The 18,198-nt window shown below is 48.7% G+C and overlaps 5 protein-coding genes and 2 non-coding genes across 7 annotated transcripts; 2 read left to right on the top strand and 5 right to left on the bottom strand.

Moving 5' to 3' along the window:
• Positions 1-2,966: 2,966 nt before the first annotated feature.
• Positions 2,967-3,047, bottom strand: J4E84_004368. Its single transcript has one exon. It is a non-coding gene; the product is annotated as a tRNA-Leu (tRNA).
• A 364-nt stretch (positions 3,048-3,411) lies between these two features.
• J4E84_004369 (uncharacterized protein) lies at positions 3,412-5,157 on the bottom strand (the record flags this gene model as incomplete). The annotated part of the gene is made up of 1 exon (XM_049386975.1): positions 3,412-5,157. One exon carries the CDS (start codon positions 5,155-5,157, stop codon positions 3,412-3,414), a length of 1,746 nt encoding a protein of 581 aa, XP_049245745.1.
• An 821-nt stretch (positions 5,158-5,978) lies between these two features.
• Positions 5,979-7,224, bottom strand: J4E84_004370 (uncharacterized protein; the record flags this gene model as incomplete). The annotated part of the gene is made up of 2 exons (XM_049386976.1): positions 5,979-6,358; positions 6,411-7,224. 2 exons carry the CDS (start codon positions 7,222-7,224, stop codon positions 5,979-5,981), a joined length of 1,194 nt encoding a protein of 397 aa, XP_049245746.1.
• Positions 7,225-8,179: 955 nt separating this feature from the next.
• J4E84_004371 (uncharacterized protein) lies at positions 8,180-9,894 on the top strand (the record flags this gene model as incomplete). The annotated part of the gene is made up of 3 exons (XM_049386977.1): positions 8,180-8,336; positions 8,588-9,290; positions 9,342-9,894. 3 exons carry the CDS (start codon positions 8,180-8,182, stop codon positions 9,892-9,894), a joined length of 1,413 nt encoding a protein of 470 aa, XP_049245747.1.
• A 421-nt stretch (positions 9,895-10,315) lies between these two features.
• J4E84_004372 lies at positions 10,316-10,407 on the top strand. Its single transcript has one exon. It is a non-coding gene; the product is annotated as a tRNA-Asn (tRNA).
• A 413-nt stretch (positions 10,408-10,820) lies between these two features.
• J4E84_004373 (uncharacterized protein) lies at positions 10,821-12,325 on the bottom strand (the record flags this gene model as incomplete). Its single annotated transcript, XM_049386978.1, has 4 exons — positions 10,821-10,850; positions 10,900-12,019; positions 12,169-12,198; positions 12,258-12,325. 4 exons carry the CDS (start codon positions 12,323-12,325, stop codon positions 10,821-10,823), a joined length of 1,248 nt encoding a protein of 415 aa, XP_049245748.1.
• A 531-nt stretch (positions 12,326-12,856) lies between these two features.
• J4E84_004374 (uncharacterized protein) lies at positions 12,857-17,541 on the bottom strand (the record flags this gene model as incomplete). Its single annotated transcript, XM_049386979.1, has 5 exons — positions 12,857-12,871; positions 12,929-14,038; positions 14,089-17,173; positions 17,224-17,407; positions 17,475-17,541. The coding sequence occupies 5 exons, from the start codon at positions 17,539-17,541 to the stop codon at positions 12,857-12,859; spliced, it is 4,461 nt and encodes a 1,486-aa protein (XP_049245749.1).
• Positions 17,542-18,198: the final 657 nt, after the last annotated feature.

Consider the following 18,198-nt stretch of genomic DNA (forward strand, 5'->3'; position numbering starts at 1 on the left):
TTCTAGAGGTCTTGCTTATAGAAGCTAAAATACGTTACTAGTACGTTCTTAATATATTTAAATATACTTATATTAGAATAGCTTTAAGTAAAGTCTTGTTAATTCTATTATAATATAACTTTATACTAGCTTACTTAGCTATATTAGAAGTGCGCTCTAATAAGTTCTAAATACGTTACTCTATATAGTTATTATACTTTATAAAACTATCTATAATAACAAAGTATACCTTATAAGCTACCTAATTTATAACTACCTTAGATTTATTCTCTACTATATTATAAGAACGTATTATATACGTAATTAAAAGAAGTTTTATACCTTATAGAAGCCTAATATAAGTATAATACTTATCTAGTAATTTATAATAAAGAAGAGCCTTTATACGCCTCTAAATAGAGTATTCTATATACTTTGCATTAGAAATAGCGTAGTTAATACTATAGAGAAAGTAAGCTTTATATAAGCAAACTATATAAAGATAATACTATTTCTATCTATAGTTAACTTCTAAAAATTCTTAGAGAAAGAGTCTCTAGTCTATAAAATTATATTAGTAATATATTCTTAACGTAATCTAGTAGAATATAACTAACTTTATAACTATTTATTATCTATATTAATAGTAATATCTATAATACTATCTCTATAAAGATAGTAGAAGTAAATTAGCTTTTCTAACGCCTCTAAATAGAGCTTAAAGAACTTAGTAAATGCCTTTATATATATTTCTATAGAATTAATATCTATAATAACCTTTCTAAGAGAGATTACTATATTATATTTAGAACGTATTATAGGCGCGTTAACGTACTTTTACCTATATTTTATAGTATCTTTATTAAAGATAGTAAAGAGTAACTTAGACTACTTACTATAGATACACTTATATAATATATCTATCTAGAATATATTCTATTAAAGTAGTAGAGAGGCTTACTTATTAAGAAAGTAGTATATAAATATACTATTATTAGTAGAGTATATTTATTAGATATACGCCTATATTATATTAGAAATACGTTTCTAGCGCGTTACTAGCTACTTACTATAGCTAGGTCTTAATGCTTAGTTCTAAGCTTATATATAACGCTTTCTATACTAGAGCTATAGAGGTATATTATAGCTTTATAGGTTTTAAGTAAGCTTCTAATTTTATTCTTATTTACTAGTATAATATATATCTTCTTAATAGACCTAAAGCCTTTACTCTTAATCTATACCTAGACTTAGAAGAACACTAAAGCCTTAGCTAAATATAATTAGAATATTATTATAACGTATTATAAAAGCGTAGAGAGTAGACTTACTACGTATAAGGCCTAAAGTTAATATAGAAAGAATAACTATAAGAAGCTTAGCCTTTAGATCTTTACTTAGAATTAAAGAAGAAGAAGAGATATATATATATTCTCTATAATACGTTATAATTATATATAAATAAGATACTAGATCTACTAGAATTATAATATAGTACTTAGCGTTATTATATACTTATTTAACTAGCTATCTATCTCTATAGAGGTAGTTATATTCTAAAACGTATTATAAATATACGCTAAACGTAATATAGTATAAAGTTACTTACTATACCTTAGAGTTTTAGTAAACATTAATACTATAGTATTATATACTTTCTTATTATCTTTCTCTACTAGAGAGCTATTATTAAATAAGTTCTTAAGATATTCTAGGTCTATTTTAGAACTAATAGCGTAAAAAACGTGCTTCTTAGTATATCTAAGTTTATATATCTAGACTATACACTTAATAAACTAAGGTTTATTACTAGTAAGACTCTATAACTTAGTTACTACGTATTATAAACGTATTTTTATTTATAGTATCTCTTACTTTATATTACTATTAGAAGTATATAGGTTTATAGTTTAGTTACTAGTTACTATAAGATCTACTATCTATAAAGCGTCTAAGAGTTATAGTATAGAGTCTTTAAAGTTAGTAAAAGTGTGTTAAGAATATATTATGTATATATTAAACGTACCTAGCTACCTACTTTTAGCAAGTTATTCTATTATTAGATATAATAGTATTTTTTAAACTTCTAAGTATATTCTTTACTTTAGGTATAATTTTAGAATAATAATAAGCCTTAAGTAGCTTAGTAAGCGTAGTATAATACTTAATACCTATATAAATATACTTCTAACGTTATATAATTATATTTAAGAAAAGTAAAGAGAATATACGCTTTTTATATTTCTAGGCTTTTTTATATTAGAACTAGATTATATTAAGAATATATTAATATTACGTTCTTAGGCCTCTTATATTAATAGCCTTATCTAAGGTATCTTTCTATATTATATAGGTAGGTAGTAGATAGATAATATATATATAGCTACTTAGTATACTTTTAGGCTATATTAGTATACTTATAATATACTTATATAATATTACTATTAGGTCTAGGCTACTATTACTACTTATAAAGAGTAGAATAAAGTTCTTCTAAATTATATTAAAAACGTAATATAAAGACGTTATAAGTAGTATATAAGTTAAATTAGCTTAGAGTTATTTTTCTTACTTAGTATATTATTAGCTATTCTAAAGTCTAAAAAAGCTATATTTAAGTTTTTAAACGCGTTCTTAAAGAGTAGTAAAAGTACTTTAAGCTACTTAGCGTTAAATACTAGTAGAGAGAGTACTAGCGCCTTTATAGTTTCTATAAAGATAAGATATAAATATATTATTAATACGTTTTAAAGCTAGATTTTAGTTTTCTTCTATATATAGTACGCTAAGCTATATAAAGAATAATTCTATCTAATCTAACTATTACCTACGCCTTATTCTACCTCTAATAACTCTAACTAGCTAGTAGCTATAGTTACCTATAAAAATCTAATAGTTAGATAAGGTGTAGCTACCTACTGTTACATGTGTAAAAAAGGTGTTGAGCGGGACAGGATTTGACTGAACCACACATGCAAAAAGAATGTTGAACAGAGTGGGATTCGAACCCACGCAGATTTCTCTACTAGCACCTGAAGCTAGCGCCTTAACCGCTCGGCCATCTGTCCTTTGATGAGCTTTAAGAGCAGTAAATACAATATAATGTGAGCGTACCAGACATTGGCAAGCCAGGAGAGAAGTTGTTAGGATTTTGGTGGGTATGGACGGCCATGGCAGGGCAGCCGAACCGAATGACTGGCTCTTACAAGTGGGGCAAGCGAACTAATCGGACAAAGAGAAGTACCAAGCCGCGGGGGAAGAGATTGTCATATACTATGTAAGATTTGCGCATTTTTGGGACAAAATTGACATTAAACACCTTCCCTGCATACAACATCTGCCATCCAACAGAACATCGTCACATATGTATAGCACAACAGCAGGGGACTCAAGCAGCGTAACTCAACTAGGTGTTTAAGTTTGGGCTTCATCTCATGCCCATCTCACAAGTCCATCGATGTGTACCTGCAATCCAATGCTATCGCCGCACAACCCTGCCTTGATGCCAACATTGATGGCCAGCCCACTATCACGCACCAAAAACATATCATTCCGCGCGTCATTTCCTCGCAATGGGTCGTACACTTCGTCTGGTATCCTCCTTTTCACCGCTTGCGGCCAGGTACCGCTGGCCTGGCCGTCCTGCGAGGGGTCAAAGTCCGGAATGGCTTTACACCAGTAATGACACGTTGACCGGTTGAATCCGAACGCGACGGGGAAGCTCAGAGAATGCGCATACGCTGCTGATTGAACTCGGAGTAGAACAGCCCCCCAGAATTCGGTGACATTGTCTGGTATCCGTAGCTCGTGGGTGGTTTCGTCCCAGGAATTACGAGGCGTGACACTGATTATGCGAACTGTCGGCGTGGTGTGGCTAGAAACTCGACGTCGTATATGAAAGCTTTTGAACTCGGTAGTCGTGAAATCAGGTGGTATGGATAGCTTCTGCCGTACGTAAATCGTATGAAGTTTGCCACTAGGCCAGTCGTCGATGAAAGCCAGAGAGCCAGCATCAACGCGGGAGTATTGCATTCCACCATCTAGGCACTTCAATGTGATGGCCAAGCGCTGATTGAGCTGGTTGCTCGACCGTATTAGGACTAAGACCCGGCTTTTGTCTTTGGGGTCAGGTAAGAACTCGAGCTGCACACGTAGACCGATAGGGGTAAGGCCTATGGGAAAAGTGGAAATGACATTCTCGCGCTCGATAGAACCGCAGTGTTGAAACTCTTCAGGATGGCGCGCAAGCAAACCCCGATACGTTGATCGCTCCGATGAAGTCGCGCACCAAGAGAATAAGGAGTAGTCGTCAGTAGTCCTTAGGATCTCTTCTTGTAAGCGAATAAAAGCCTTCGCACCTTCTCCATAAAGTAAGGGCATGTGAATGTCGAAGAGGCCGAGCAAGCAGTAGGCAACATCTTCGACACGAGTACTTTGCCGATGTGCTGCCCAAGACATCCTCTCCGCAACGGAGAACTCACTAACAGTACCTCTGTCGTCGAGTACCCGAACTGGTATACCCGTGGCGTCAGATAGCTCCTCCAGAAACTCTACCTTCTCGCCCATCAAGGTCCAGTCCTGGAAGTAGAAGCGACATAGAACCGGTGCAATCAGTTCTTGTAGGGTCCAACCGCGACGCGTCCACCGAGAAGACTTCAGTGAATCTCTTGCAATTTCGGAAGCGGTTGTGTACCCGTTTGGACGTGGTTTGTGAATGTCGCCCAGATAGACGATGCAGACCTCCGCATCTCGGTACCAGCGATACATGGAGTTGATGGCTTCTTGTAGCTCCGCACTTGACGTCTTGTCAATACAGCACGTGTCAACCCAAAGATAGTGACAGCCTTGGCCTTGCGCCTGCTCAGCTGCGTTCACAATCTTGCTGTAGCCGACGCGCGTCATGAGGTCCTTCTCCGATAAACCTCCCAAAGGCATCTCGGAACTGCCTCGAATCATCATCTCCAACGCCAACATCAGTGTAGTTCGCGCATCCTGACTGCCTGTTGATGCCGACGCTAAGTTGGTAGAAGCGGACAGTGCTCGAGCTCTGCTAATCCAGACGTATTCCTGGTAGTTGACTTCATCTCCGCCCCAGGTGTGAGAAAGGATGGCGTATTTTGGGACAGAGTCATCATTGAACCATCTAAGCTCGAGTGTCCTGACATCGATGAGTCGCATAACAGACGCTGAGCGACGTGTCGGCGTGGGTGATCATTGGCGTAGAGAGACCAAGCGGGGTGCCTGCCCCCGATGAGCCGAATCGGTTTGGGCTTTGCGCTAGACCCAATGGGCTGCCCTATACGAAGCTGCTCGTAACTTCAGACTCCTAAAGCATTTCCTCAGGACGAATGCCGGTACCATCATAGACTGGAACATGCACGACGCTCGGAGAGCGATGCTTCCATAGCCGTAAATCGTAGCTAGGGATGTGCGTCCTTATCGCGAGACTACGGTACGGCATCGGGTTAACAGCGATTGGTTCATGTTCAAGCACGGAGTCCGACGATAGTCCTTGTCATTGCAGCCCTTGACATGGCGTCACTGATATTAAATAGCTGTCGTAACACATTGCCGATACTTGCACCAAATTACCATGACACCCTGACCTAGCGCGAACACAAAGTCTATCATCACAATAATGAATGCGAGCGGAAGGTCTGCAGCGAGTGTATTAGTTGCTAAGAGAAGGTGCTGGAGAAAGTAAAAAATGGCTAAGGATACAGATAAGGTAACACGCGGCAGCCGTACATAGGAGATCCACCAACTGCGATCCATATTATCTCCAATCATGTCCCCGGTGTCACAAATGTTGGGATACGCACAGTCCCCGGGTACGTTGCCGATTTCATGAGCACCAGACGCGACGCAATGTGCGCCGACTCCGTTTACTCGTGCCGCTCCATAATAACCCCCCATGCACCCTCAGTATTCTCCATCAGACATGATCTCCGATGCGCTGCAAAGGAGTCGACACATGCCAGGTATGCAGCTGCGCGCTATCAGACTCGGTCCGCGGCGTCTTCGTGCGAGAAACCGAATTTGCGGTCTACCCGGATGCAGTTGTCCTCGACGCTCGTGCGGTGGTCACGGTATGTGGGAGCAGTGGCAGAGCTCATATGATCTTTGTTCATGGTATCCGACCACGAGCTCATCTGAGAACTATTTCCACAGGCGGTGGAACTGTCCGTCAAAGTAGACGTTGCAGGCTTGCCATGGAGCTTGTTCTTGGTGGATCGTAGGCCTCTGGGAGCAGCGTTTTGATCGTGGGCAACACCCGCCCACATAGCCGAGAGGGGAAGGAAGATGCAGACGATTGTGAGAACGTGGGAGACAATCTCAGGGGGGATGCTCTCAACAAATTGGAGAGATGTGAAAATAGCTACACGTACGTTAGTAAATGTCAGTGTTCAGCGTGGCAAAGAGAGACGAACCTGGTATTGACATTGTCTGACAGCCCATGATGAAGACGATCTGCATCGGTCCAAATCTAGGCATGTTGAGACGGCGCCTCTGAAGGATGGCATGTCCCAATTTCCAGGTGAACACGCAACTGAATAACCAGATGGATATAGTTTGCATGATGTAGGTCATCCCGTCCAGTGCTGCCAGAGAATCGGGTGACACATTGTCCAATGCGTATTTGGTATTCAGGTAGACGAAAGCGAACTTGACTCCAAAAGCAGCGCAGGCCACTGTGGTGGTTGCACCCATGATGATGGTGCGATGTAGAGGTGGTGTAGTGACGCATACGATCCAGACTTGGAGACTGAGTGAAGCGTAGACTAGGATAGCGACGATAAGACTGAAAACGTTGATTAAGACGTAGATAGCCCAGTCCGCATTGGTCAGAGGTGGTGAATATGGGGTAACATCGCTGTAAGGGTCGTTCCAGGTGCTGCTAAGATACATGGCGAGAAGCAGGCAGCGGATGGTGTTGGTGAAGAGGGAAGCGGTGTTGAGGTAGAAGATGAAGGACTTCCGCTTCTCAGCCTTGGTCAAGAGGACGAGAACAACCAGAAGCATGATCGATACACCAAGACCTACCCCATTGCTGGTAGCAAGGCGGGCGGTGTTCACGCTCCAATAGTTGACATCCGCCATGTTGACTGTGGTGACTGCCCATTTGGGTTCGTCGCCCATCACAACCGGCACGATGAGGGTGAAGTTTTGGGTCCATGGCTCGAAGCCGGGCGGAACCTGGAAGTTGGACGGAAGGTCAACGGCGTGGAAGTCGTCAGGTCCCATAACGGCTCCTACTGCTAGCAGTCTTTGGAGGTTATAGAGATAGTGCTGTTTGGCCGTAGGTTCAGAGACGAACAGAGTCTGACGGAGTTGGGTCTGGAGGTGACAATTTGGAAGAAAGATAGAAAGTACCAGAGGTTGAAGAAGGAATGAAGGAGTCCTGCAGCAACGAGAGTCGAAGCTGTATCGTTTATATCAGAGTTATATAATAGCTAGATGGCAAGGTTGGTTCTGTGCTGCAGATTGGTGGCATGCAGGGTCATCGAGAAAGTGACGGGGAGTGATGGCTTTCGGATCCCGAGCGGATAATAGCAGCGGCAGCGTGCGATTGTTTCGATATCCCCACTCACAACTATAGCTAGCCAAAGCGAGGACGAAGATGAAGTCTTAGAGTTACCTGGAGCCCTTACTATTGTTCGATGGTCCCTTCACCTGCATGCGTCCGGATACTCGCCTCGGTCTGTAAACGCTTGACCAATGCTCGCCGCTGGTGCTCTTCTCCTGTCTTACAGTGAGTCGCAGAGTCGCTCATAGTGAGTTGGATAATTGCGAGATGCGCTGTTTGCAGTGTGCGATGGTTGTGATGAGATAGCGCGAATTCCTTACTATTGTTCTCCATCTTCGACTGTCTGAGCTTTGAGACTGTTGGGCGGCGGTGTTCGTGAGAACTGGGACCAACGGCAGTTGAGATGCACAGCAACCAAATTAAGTACACGAGTTACCGTTGTACAGGTATCGTCCTTCGAATCCATATCCTTGCTGTAACCAGAGGAGGTAGCGGCGTACGGCTGGCAGGCAGAAAGGGAAGGTAAGCGTGAGCGTGAGTGGCGAATCAGCAGATAGCCCCACTTATTATGCGCGTCACCGCTAGCCCAGCTGCGCCTTCCGCAAACGTGACCACGCGTTAAATCCAACATTCGCGATCAAGCAACCGCCACGACGCGTCAACCGGCCCAGGATGTGGACATTGATCTCGTCACATACCACAGGAGCGCCGGGCTCCTCGGAGTATGCCCTACCAGAAACAGGCACAGTACACATCGTCAACAAAGTCCATCCTGGCGTGGTTCGCATTATAGCAGTGCCCGCAGTCGTACCTGAGCTCGGTCGCATCGGTAGGTCCACCGAAGAGGCTTGAGACATCCACTGACTATGGTAGATTCTGGGCCATGTGGGGTCAAACTGGAAGCCATCACAGCCTCATTAAGCATCTTGCCTGGCCAAGCACACGCCAACAGTCTATCATCGGCTGCTAGATACGAGTTGCAACCACAGAGCGACGGACGCTCAGAAACAATATTCTTGCGTCATGGCGATCAGATCCATGTTCCAAATGCGGAATCTTACCTGACTTGTCAGTGGACAGACTCAGAGGTCCAGGTCAACTCATCGGCTGCTGACGCTATGAGAATCGCGGTGACACCTGAAGAAGCCCAGAGCGAGGGCGATGATACAAAAGATCCCGCTGTCAATGTAGCAAAGTCACAACCTCGCGCAACCCCTCAGCTTTCGAATCAACGATCGACTACGGTGATCCAGGAAACCCCAACCGCTGCCCGAACAGGAAATGTTGCAGATTCCTACGAAGCAGACGTTCAGGAAACAGAGGCTTTCTCGACCGCCCGTACTGGCGAGTCACAGAATCAGATGCAACCACAGCTGCCTCTGAATGCTAGAACATCTTCACCGCGAGTACACATACCATCGAGATCAGCTAAGAAACGAACACGGTCCCTCGCCGATGAGGCGGAGGCATATGCATCCAAGTCTGACAACGAGGCATTTGCTGGGCCTAGCAAGCGCGCCAAAACAAGCGATAGCGATACAGAAGACAGTCGCCTGAGCAACGTCGACGTTGCTAAGCCCGAACAGTCCGCCCCACCACGATCGCAGAGGGGTTCGCAACGATCCATATCTACTACTACAGTTAGAGAGGACTATGATGGCCCAGCTTCTCGTGTAGCCTGCAGCAACTCCACCATTACGAAAGCAAGTGCGGCTGTCAAGTTCCTGAAGAAACAAGGTGGAGCGTTTGTAGAGAATCTGGCTGATGACTTCAATGTACTATGGTAAGTACTGCACTGTCTTTGCTGTTGTGTCACCATGCTAATCCATCAAAGCGTACGAGATGGTGATCTCCAAAAGACAACAAAAGTACTTTACGCAATCGCGCGCGGCATTCCTATCGTCACAGACCAATGGCTATTGGAATCTGCATCAGCTAAGCGCCTGCTTGCCGTTTCCGCTTTCAAGCCATCCATACCTAAGCAAGAAGAGGAGTGGAATATCAAGCTTGACGACATACTCGAAAAGCCGCAAACTCCGTTCGCCGACTTCGCTGTTCACTTTACGAAAAGCCTCAAGACGAGATACGCATCTTTCTCCGACATTGAAGCGGTCTGCAAAGCCGCCGGCGCAAAAAGCGTGACGACTGGTGCGACAAAGTTGAAGAAGACAGGAGATACCATCGTCCTCGCTGAAGATGGAGACGACGTAGAGGCACAAAAACTTATCAAAGAAGGAGTAACATGCTACACAAAGGACTTCTTCACGTACAGTATCCTGCAGGGTGTTGTCGACCTCGAGAGCGACGAATTCAAGATCGAAGGAGCCGCAGCGGGCGAGACACCTTCAAAAGAGCAGAAGAAGAAGCGAGGCCGGAAGAGCAACTAGGCACGTACCGAGGAGGCAATGGTCAAGGATTGGCCCGGAATCATGGTTTTCTCAACTACATGTTTTACTGCATAGCGCGCGGAGCAGGTGCTTCTTTGGACTCATCCCAGGCGACGGGTACTGCGGCAATTCGTTCATAACACATTATACCCACTTCCACCATCGTAACAGAGCAACCCAGTAGCAATACTATCAATTAGATTACAATACAACGCTTATCACATCATCACTGCCGTCGTACGCTCCGGTAAGCGAGCAAGACCCACATCATCCCCCACTATAACATACATATCCCCGATGCTGCCGATGTTTGCTCGCTCCAAGTCTCCCGAGAAGCGAAAAAGTGAGGTTTGTCAGGCAATTAGTACGATGCAATTTTCAGAATCCTTCATCAAAGAAGTGCAACAGCGCATTTCGATAATCCTCTGTGGCGCAATTGGCTAGCGCGTCTGACTGTTACTACACCAGTAGCTAGTTATCAGGAGGTTGGAAGTTCGAGCCTTCCCGGAGGAGGATTACTTTTTGCTGGATGGTAGTACCCTTGAGGTGTTGTGCGCTTGAAGGAATGGACGATGTTTGGGGCATTATTTTTTGGGTGTGCGGACGCCAAAGTGTAAGAGGGGGCAGCACTAAGAGTGGAGACCATCATCAACACAACGCGACGCGCAACTGTCTTTGTTAAGATGCTGCCTCCTGAATCACGGTACGAAGAGACTTGCGAGTTGCACTTAGCTACGCGCCCATAGTAAGGAGATGATAGACACCAGCTCTCTGGAGTTGTAGAGCAGCACGAAGAGTCACAATTTCATCAATGCAGGCGCAGTAAGATTTATCAGCTCCAAAGCAAGTTATACCGCTCAAGTTCATCGATCGCCGGAGACTGCGCATCAGGAATGTAATCCCAACTAGATCTTGACCAAACTCAACTATGCCCTTCCTACCTTGAAGCTCAATATCTGCACCTTGTTAGCGACATGTCTGCTCGCATGCTCATCATATACTCACATCATTCTTTCCCACAGCAACAACATCATCTTCCGCCACTCTCCTCCCACCCTCCGTCTCAACATACGCCATCGGCGCGTCACCCATAACCTTCCTATACACATCACCGACTGTGCTACCCTTCTTAACAAGCACGCAATCTCTAAAAACAGCGGTCGAGCTCGCACTTCCACTGGTATACGCGTGAATGTTGCGGACCGGGAAGACTGGAACCAGACCGAGCAGTTCTGCCGCTCGCGAGAGGACCTGCACGACACCTGTGCTGCCAAAGCGGTAAAGGACCATGTCCTTGAGATTCTCGATTCGTGTTGTGAGCTTCTCGTCCAACTCCTTCAGTCCGCCTCCGTCGGGGTCACCCTGCTCAATCAGGTCTTCTCTTGTATCGACAAACTCGCTGCCCTCTGTGTATTTGATGAAGCCCTGTTTCGCTAGTTTCCGCAGAAAGACTTCAGATATCGCGCTGCAAAGCACTATGCTCTTGGCATCTACCTGTTTCGCAATTTTCGCAATGTTCTTGTCCGCGTCGGGGTGATCGATCTTGTTGAGTGCGATAACGGTAGGAAACTTCTCGTCGGTGAAGGCGTTTACGACTCGTTCGATGGTCTCGTTCGACCAGTCTTGTAGTGGTTCCTTGAGGGCAAGGCGATCGAGACAGCGCGCAACGACGCTGGACGTGGATCCGTAACCTGAGAACTGGTTCTGTAGTGTCTCGACTGCCGTGGCTTTGATGGCGACATGCCTCCTCTTGATACTGCCCCATTTCTCCATCAGGTTGCCTTGTATCCATCGCACAATCTCGCTCCTCAGCCAGACAATGTCTTGACTTGGGTCGTAGCCTCTTGTCGCCTTGCCCTCGGCGTCGGTCGTCCCACTCACGTCCACCACGTGTACAAGCGCATCTGCATGTCGCAAGTCGTCTAAGAACCTGTTTCCGAGGCCTTTTCCCATGTGTGCGCCTGGTACGAGCCCGGCGACATCGAGCAGTTCTATAGGGACCGACCGCCGTCCTTCGACACAGCCGCCGTAGTTGGGTTTGCAGCGATCAGCGAGACCGAGGCGCGCGCAGGGGCATTCGATTTGGAGGTAGCCGATGGCGCGCTGGGGGTCGATGGTGGTGAATCTGGTTGTAGCATTAGGAGCTGACGATACGGAGAATCGAGCGCGGTGTGCGCTGCGCTATCGCAATCCATGGATCTGGGAGGGATGACTTACGGGAAGTTTCCTACTCTTAATCAGCCTACATAGCTCCCAGCGTATTCAAACATGTACGGACCGACTTTGGAGGTAGCATCTGTCAAGCTGCCATGAAATCCATCTTAGAAAGATCCGCGAAAGAGGGGTGGAGGGGCATTGCGCACCTGTTCAGTGTAGTCGACTTGCCGGACGAAGGCTTGCCGACAAGGCCGATTAGCGGGTCGCGAGGCATGTCTAAGGAATGTAAAGAAGGAAGAACGGGGGTATCAAAGAAGGGTAGTCGAGTGCTGATGGTTGCAGTGCGAAAGCCAACATTGTCAAATTCGCGACCGCCCTTATCGATAACGCACTGACATCACACAAGGCTGCAGCTCGCCATCACCGATGCATTCAAGCAAATGGGCAATGCTTATACTCGACTCCATACGACCCAGCACCCCTCACATTACGATATCTAGAAGATGTCTATCTTGCTACAACGCCCTAGAATGCTGTTCATATCAAGATCCAATATCCTCCCTCCTATCCAATAAACCAATCAATACACCTTGTTGAAAATATGCTCCAAAGAGAGACTTTTTCGGGGGTATAACGTCGCTGAATGGGAAAACATAAACATTCGCAACCACATCTGCACAAAAGTCCGGATCAGCCCCAACCCCGAAGCCGCCAGCGGGGTAGACCCCATATTAGATAGTAGAAACCTCATGAGATGCCCAGTAATCGTTAATCTATATTGAGAATATCTCTCGGTTTCGTGAGGTTATGTGTGCGTTTTCTGAAGCGTTGTTAGCGACTCATCGACATCAAGCTGGCCGCAATGCTCTGGACTTACGAGACTGGCAATAGCCGCCGCCGAGGCGAGGTCTGGTTTGCCCGACACACTGCGCTGTGCTGCGCGCGGCAGTCCACTTCCACCTGCGCCATTAAGTGGCGCTCCGTTTGCTGCACGCTTAGTACCTGCTGTTCCAGGTGCAAGTCCTTGCACAGTGGAGTGGCGTCTCGCGGGAGCAGAAGTTTTCACAGGTGAGTTGCTGTTCGACACCTGACGTTGTCCGCTGGCTGCGGTCCCGTTTCTGAAGCTAGACACGGGAGGTTCGGGAAGAGGTCGGACGCGTGGCTGTGCCGACTGTGGGGGCGGCATTCGCTTCGCAGGTGAAGACGTACCGGACGGGCCGTTGAAGGGTCGTCGTTGTTGATTGGTTTTGCGTACGCCAGTGATGAACTCATGCTGCATCGCTTCATCAGGCTTCATTCGACGTTCGGGATCCCAACGCAGGCAGCGCGTGATGAAGTCAAGGAAGGCCTCATCGTCACACTTCAGGGCTTGTTGCAGTGTCTTCGAACTGGGTCGTCGCCTGCGGCCCTTTGAGGAAACAGTGACTCTGGGCTTGCCAAGGGAGTCAAAGAACAACTTCTTCCTGCTGCTCTTCTCGATGAGGTGCTTCTCAGGAGGTCCGAATATCTCCATGATGCAAGCAAGCTGCTCCTGTTCGTTCTCTCCAGGGAATATGGGGTAACCAGTGAGCAGCTCGGCAAGGATGCAACCCAAACTCCACATATCTATCGGCAATCCGTAGCTCATACCAAGGATGACCTCCGGTGATCGGTAGAATCGCGACTGAATGTACGTGTAGACCTTCTCGGTTTCGAAGCAACTGGATCCGAAATCGATAACCTTGATCTCCGAGTGTAGCGGGTGCGCAAGTAGAATGTTCTCTGGCTTCAGATCGCAATGGATGACTTTCTGTGTCTTCAAGAGGGTCAATGAAGCCAGCATCTGTTTGCAGAATCGGCGGATTAGGCGTAGGGAGAAGCCCTTGAACTCGTGTGCCTTGATGAACTCGTACAGATTCATGCCAAGAAGCTCGGTCGAGATGCAAAGATGGCCACGGAAGTAGAAGCTCTGGGTGAAGTTGATCATGCTGTGCTTGTTATCGGGGTCCTAGATATCGTTAGCAAGCTTACTCTGTATACTGAATGTATCTCTCTTACCCATTCGCGTAGCTTCTGGAGAATGTTGACTTCGACCAGAGCTTGCTGATGGAACCGTTTCTTGTTACGAATGATCTTGATCGCTTCGAGCCCTCCCGTCTTGTGGTCTACACAACGCACGACCTGTCCGAAGCTGCCCTTGCCAAGAACATCAACAACTTCGTATCTGTATGCGAGATGGTCCCCCAAGACGATGTTGTAATCGCCACGTTCGTCGTCATAGCCAAAGTTTGCGGTCTGCGCATTCAGATCACCAACGTGCTTCTTGGCGTTCTTTGTTCCACAGAAGTAGACCTCCTTGTAATCGATGATCTCGCCTCTTTCGAATATGTTCAAATTGGCCATGCGCACAGCATCACTTGGACTGACACGCTCCTTGGCTGTGGCGCGCTTACGGAGCTCGTCGACGTCGCGCGCCGCATGCTCAAAGTCTTTCCGCTTCGAAGCAAGCTTCTTCATTTCTTCGTCGGCCAACATGTCATCTCTATCGAGGTTTGAATCGAGATTACGAGCTTTGAGCATGTTCGATGAGCTCTTCGTACCTAGCATTCGCTGCATCGGTGTCAAGATCGACGTTGACTTCTGTGTCGCCTGGCTATTAGCCTGGTCTGTGTGGCCCGATACCGCACGTGTTCCAGCATTCCCTACGGGCTTACGAGCACTTAATTTCTCAACCTCTGTATCGCTTGCAACTGCTGTTGCAGAGGGTTTGCGGCGCCCGAAATCAAGGGATGGTCGACTCCCACTCTTGGCGGGACTTGGGCTTGTGCCAATAGCACCGCTCCAAGTAGCAGACGCAGGTAGCCGCGGTGGAGGCATTTCGCTGTGCTTGGGAGGCTGGGGTTGCTGTCTTGGTTCACCACCCTGAGGGCCCGGTTTTCGGACCTGCAGATTTTGCGATTGATGTGTTGCAGCTTTAGATGAAGCTCTTCTCCAGCCACTGAGGCTGAGCTTTCGCCGCAAAGATGAGCCAGAAGAAGGCGTTTCAGGTTCGGTTGACGTGGACGTCTGTATTGAATCTGACGTGTTCTTCTTCTGTAATGGCCGCGGGCCAGCAACCATACTCTGCATCTCCACATCCCTGGCAGAGGATTTGTATTCGCCGCTAGGTCGTGGCTGCAAGCGGGCGAACTCCCCGCTACCCTTTGGCAACGAATTCGATGAGAAAGGCGTGGTGGCTTGACGTGTTGGGTTCAAGGTCGGAACGGGAATCGAACCAATGTTCGGGTGGGTATCAAGCGAGGAGTCTGCAGCACGCAGGTTAAAGGCCGAGCTACTGCTACGCAAGTGTTTATGGTATTCGTCGTGATGGTTGTTCCTTGCGAAGAAGTTCGCCTTGGAGGCTGTCATGGGCGTACTAGGCGTTTTGTTGGCAGCACGTTTAGGTGGTGGCGTTACATTACGCTCGTCCACTTCACCAGAGGGTGCAGGGAAAGACGATATCCGATTGTTGAATGGTGTGCCGAGCGGCAGCAGATTCAGCGGCGGCAGTCTGATTGGCTGTAGGTTCTTCTTGCTGGACTGCTGTACCGTGGGCGTTCTCTCACCTTCGGTACCAGCTCCAACAGTTAGTCCCCGTCGATGTCTGATGGACCCTGTGCTCCTGTTCATAAGACCGCCTTCCAGGGTCTCGTTCTGCCGAGGCTCAGCTCGTTGCGCATCGGGTGTTGACACTGGTTCTTGAGGTGCTTGAGGAGGCGCGCTCATCTTTGAATTTGGTGTTGTGAATGCAAAGCTGCTGCGCTCGGGGTCCTTGGGAGATTCAAACGCTTTTGGTATGGCAGGTACAGGGGGCACCTCTTCTTGCTCCCCACCAGCTGAGCTTTGAACATTTCGTGGCTTTGGCGCAGGCAGACGAGAGCTTGTCGGAGCGGTATTGGTGCGCAAGGGTATTGATGAAGGACCAACCTTCAACGAGTTCAAGCTCGAGTTCGACGAGAGCGATATACCAGAAGCATAGGACTTGCGCTTCTGCTCGGGCGTCGCGCGCGCCGAAGATGGTGTCATGCTGCCTCCCACAGCCAAGGCTGGGGACTGGCTGAAGGCTCGCTCGTCGAATGTCTGATCGCCCTGGGGAGTGGGAGGACCCACTGGGCCGCCTGGCGGATGATTTGGGTTCATGGACAGTCTTCTGAGCCGCCGAGCGTCTGTGGGGCTGATGGTTCGCGCGCCAAGCCCAGAGATGTGAGGAGCCGTCGACTGCCGTTTGCTCGAGGAGGACGAAGGTGTGTACGATCTTTGCGCAGCGGGAGACCTGCCAGGGGAAGGCATTGAACTTGGATCGGGGGTCATGGATGAGACAGTCAGGTGGCCCGGTTGCTGTCTCGAAGGCGGTTGTAAGGACTTTGCTTTGGCGTTGCGTGCGGCAGTTGGGAGCCTGGGTACTCCAGTGGTAGGAGCTGTGTTGATGTTTGCAGACAGTGTCTCTCGCCTGTTTCCCTTGTTCAGTGACGGCGCACGGCCGAGCTGGGGCATTGTGTTGTCGTTGGCGAGTCTGTCCATTTCCTGGCGCTCGAAGCTACTTGAAGGCAGCATTCCAGGGCCAACGCTCTTCCGCGGTGCTCGGGCAGCTGGATTTGGGGGTGCTTGGGCGGGAAATTGACTTTGACGGCGTGAACGAATGGCCATGTTGCTCTGCGGCGCTGGCATGTTCGTGTCAGAGCCCGATGCGGTAGAGGCGCCACTTGGCTTCCTCGCGGTGGACTGGCTGAAGCGGCGAACGAAGTCGCTGCTGCGTGTGGGGGGCTTGTCGGTGGGCGTTCCCGTGAATGACGGCATGTTGTTGTTACTGGGCGTGGTCGTGTTGGCAGGCACGTTGGCCTTGAACGTGCCAGGCGCAGGGAAGTCGCTCAGGGCGGGCTCATACGCGAGGCTGTTGGCGAAGTCGTCGAAGTTGACGGCAGGCAGGAAGTCGTACGAGCCGGTGCTCTCAGTCGGCTCCTCCTTTGCAGGCCCGGGCTGCGGCTGCTTGGTGAAGCTGAATCGTGGGTTCGAGGGGACGGAACGCGTGGCCGCCGTCTCATTCGCGGGCGTGGGCAGGAAGGAGCGCGTCTCGAGGGAAGCGACGCTGGCGCCGCTTGCCATTCTGCTGCATCACGCGTCAGTGTTGTCGTCGCCATAGCTGCGGCGTCGTACCTCTGCTTGGTGAAGTCCTGGGGCCGCTCGCGGGGGCCCAACGGCACCTTGGCCCTGCCCCGTCCTGCGGCGTTGTTGTTGATGGAAGGGAGCGGGCGGGCTGCGCTTATGGCATTGGATGCACTCGTCTTGCGCAGGCGGCTGCCCTGGTCGCCCGTCTTTTGGAACTTGCGTACGCGGTCTTCTGCAGCGCGGGTTAGCTATGACACCTCGTCGCGTAATGCGACAGCCACCCTAATGCTTTTTCGTACCTGAGGAGCCGCTAGAGTCCTCCGACATGTTGGACCCTGACCGTTCGGGCACGTTGGTCGTCTCCATGGTCCGAGTTGCAGTTCGCGGCTGCGTCGCCATGGCCAGCTCCACAGCTCGTGACTACGACGCCGGCAATGGACGCTCTGCTGTCACGGGATGCTTCAAAAAGTCTCCCTCTTTCAAAAAGCCGGGATGGTCTCCAAGCGTCGAGCTTGGGCACCGAGGGAGACTATGCCGACATGTCGAATGGGCCCGGCTACAGCGGTGAAAGCGATCGGCGGTCGGTAATGAGTCGAGCGAACGGCTATCGGAAGGATTCAGGCTCAGGCAATGGGCTGCGCAAAAAGCACGGCGCTGGGTTGCGGCAAAGGGGAGGTGCACGATAGTCGACGTTCGTCAAAGTCACAATGAGGGTCGCCCGCAAAAGCCACCAAGGCACTAGGGTTGTCTAGTTGACAAGGACCCACGGCCCCTGTCCATATCTGCCTCTTGCGGCGAATAGGGTATTATCAAAACAACTCTCCTCTCCCAGGAAACGGACGCATCGCCCAACGGCCCTACTGTCTCGCTGTCATCTCAGCGCTGCTGCCACGCTCCTGTCCAGAGTAGCTGTACACCAGGCAGTACGACCATCACCTGCCAACCATGATTGCACCACCCAAGCTACCCTAGCCCGCCTGCACATGGCACGGCTTTCAGCATGTGCATGCTGAACCCTCAATC

Source organism: Alternaria hordeiaustralica, assembly GCF_023758085.1.
Source record: "Alternaria hordeiaustralica strain BMP 2776 chromosome Unknown scaffold_6, whole genome shotgun sequence".
NCBI lineage: Eukaryota > Fungi > Ascomycota > Dothideomycetes > Pleosporales > Pleosporaceae > Alternaria > Alternaria hordeiaustralica.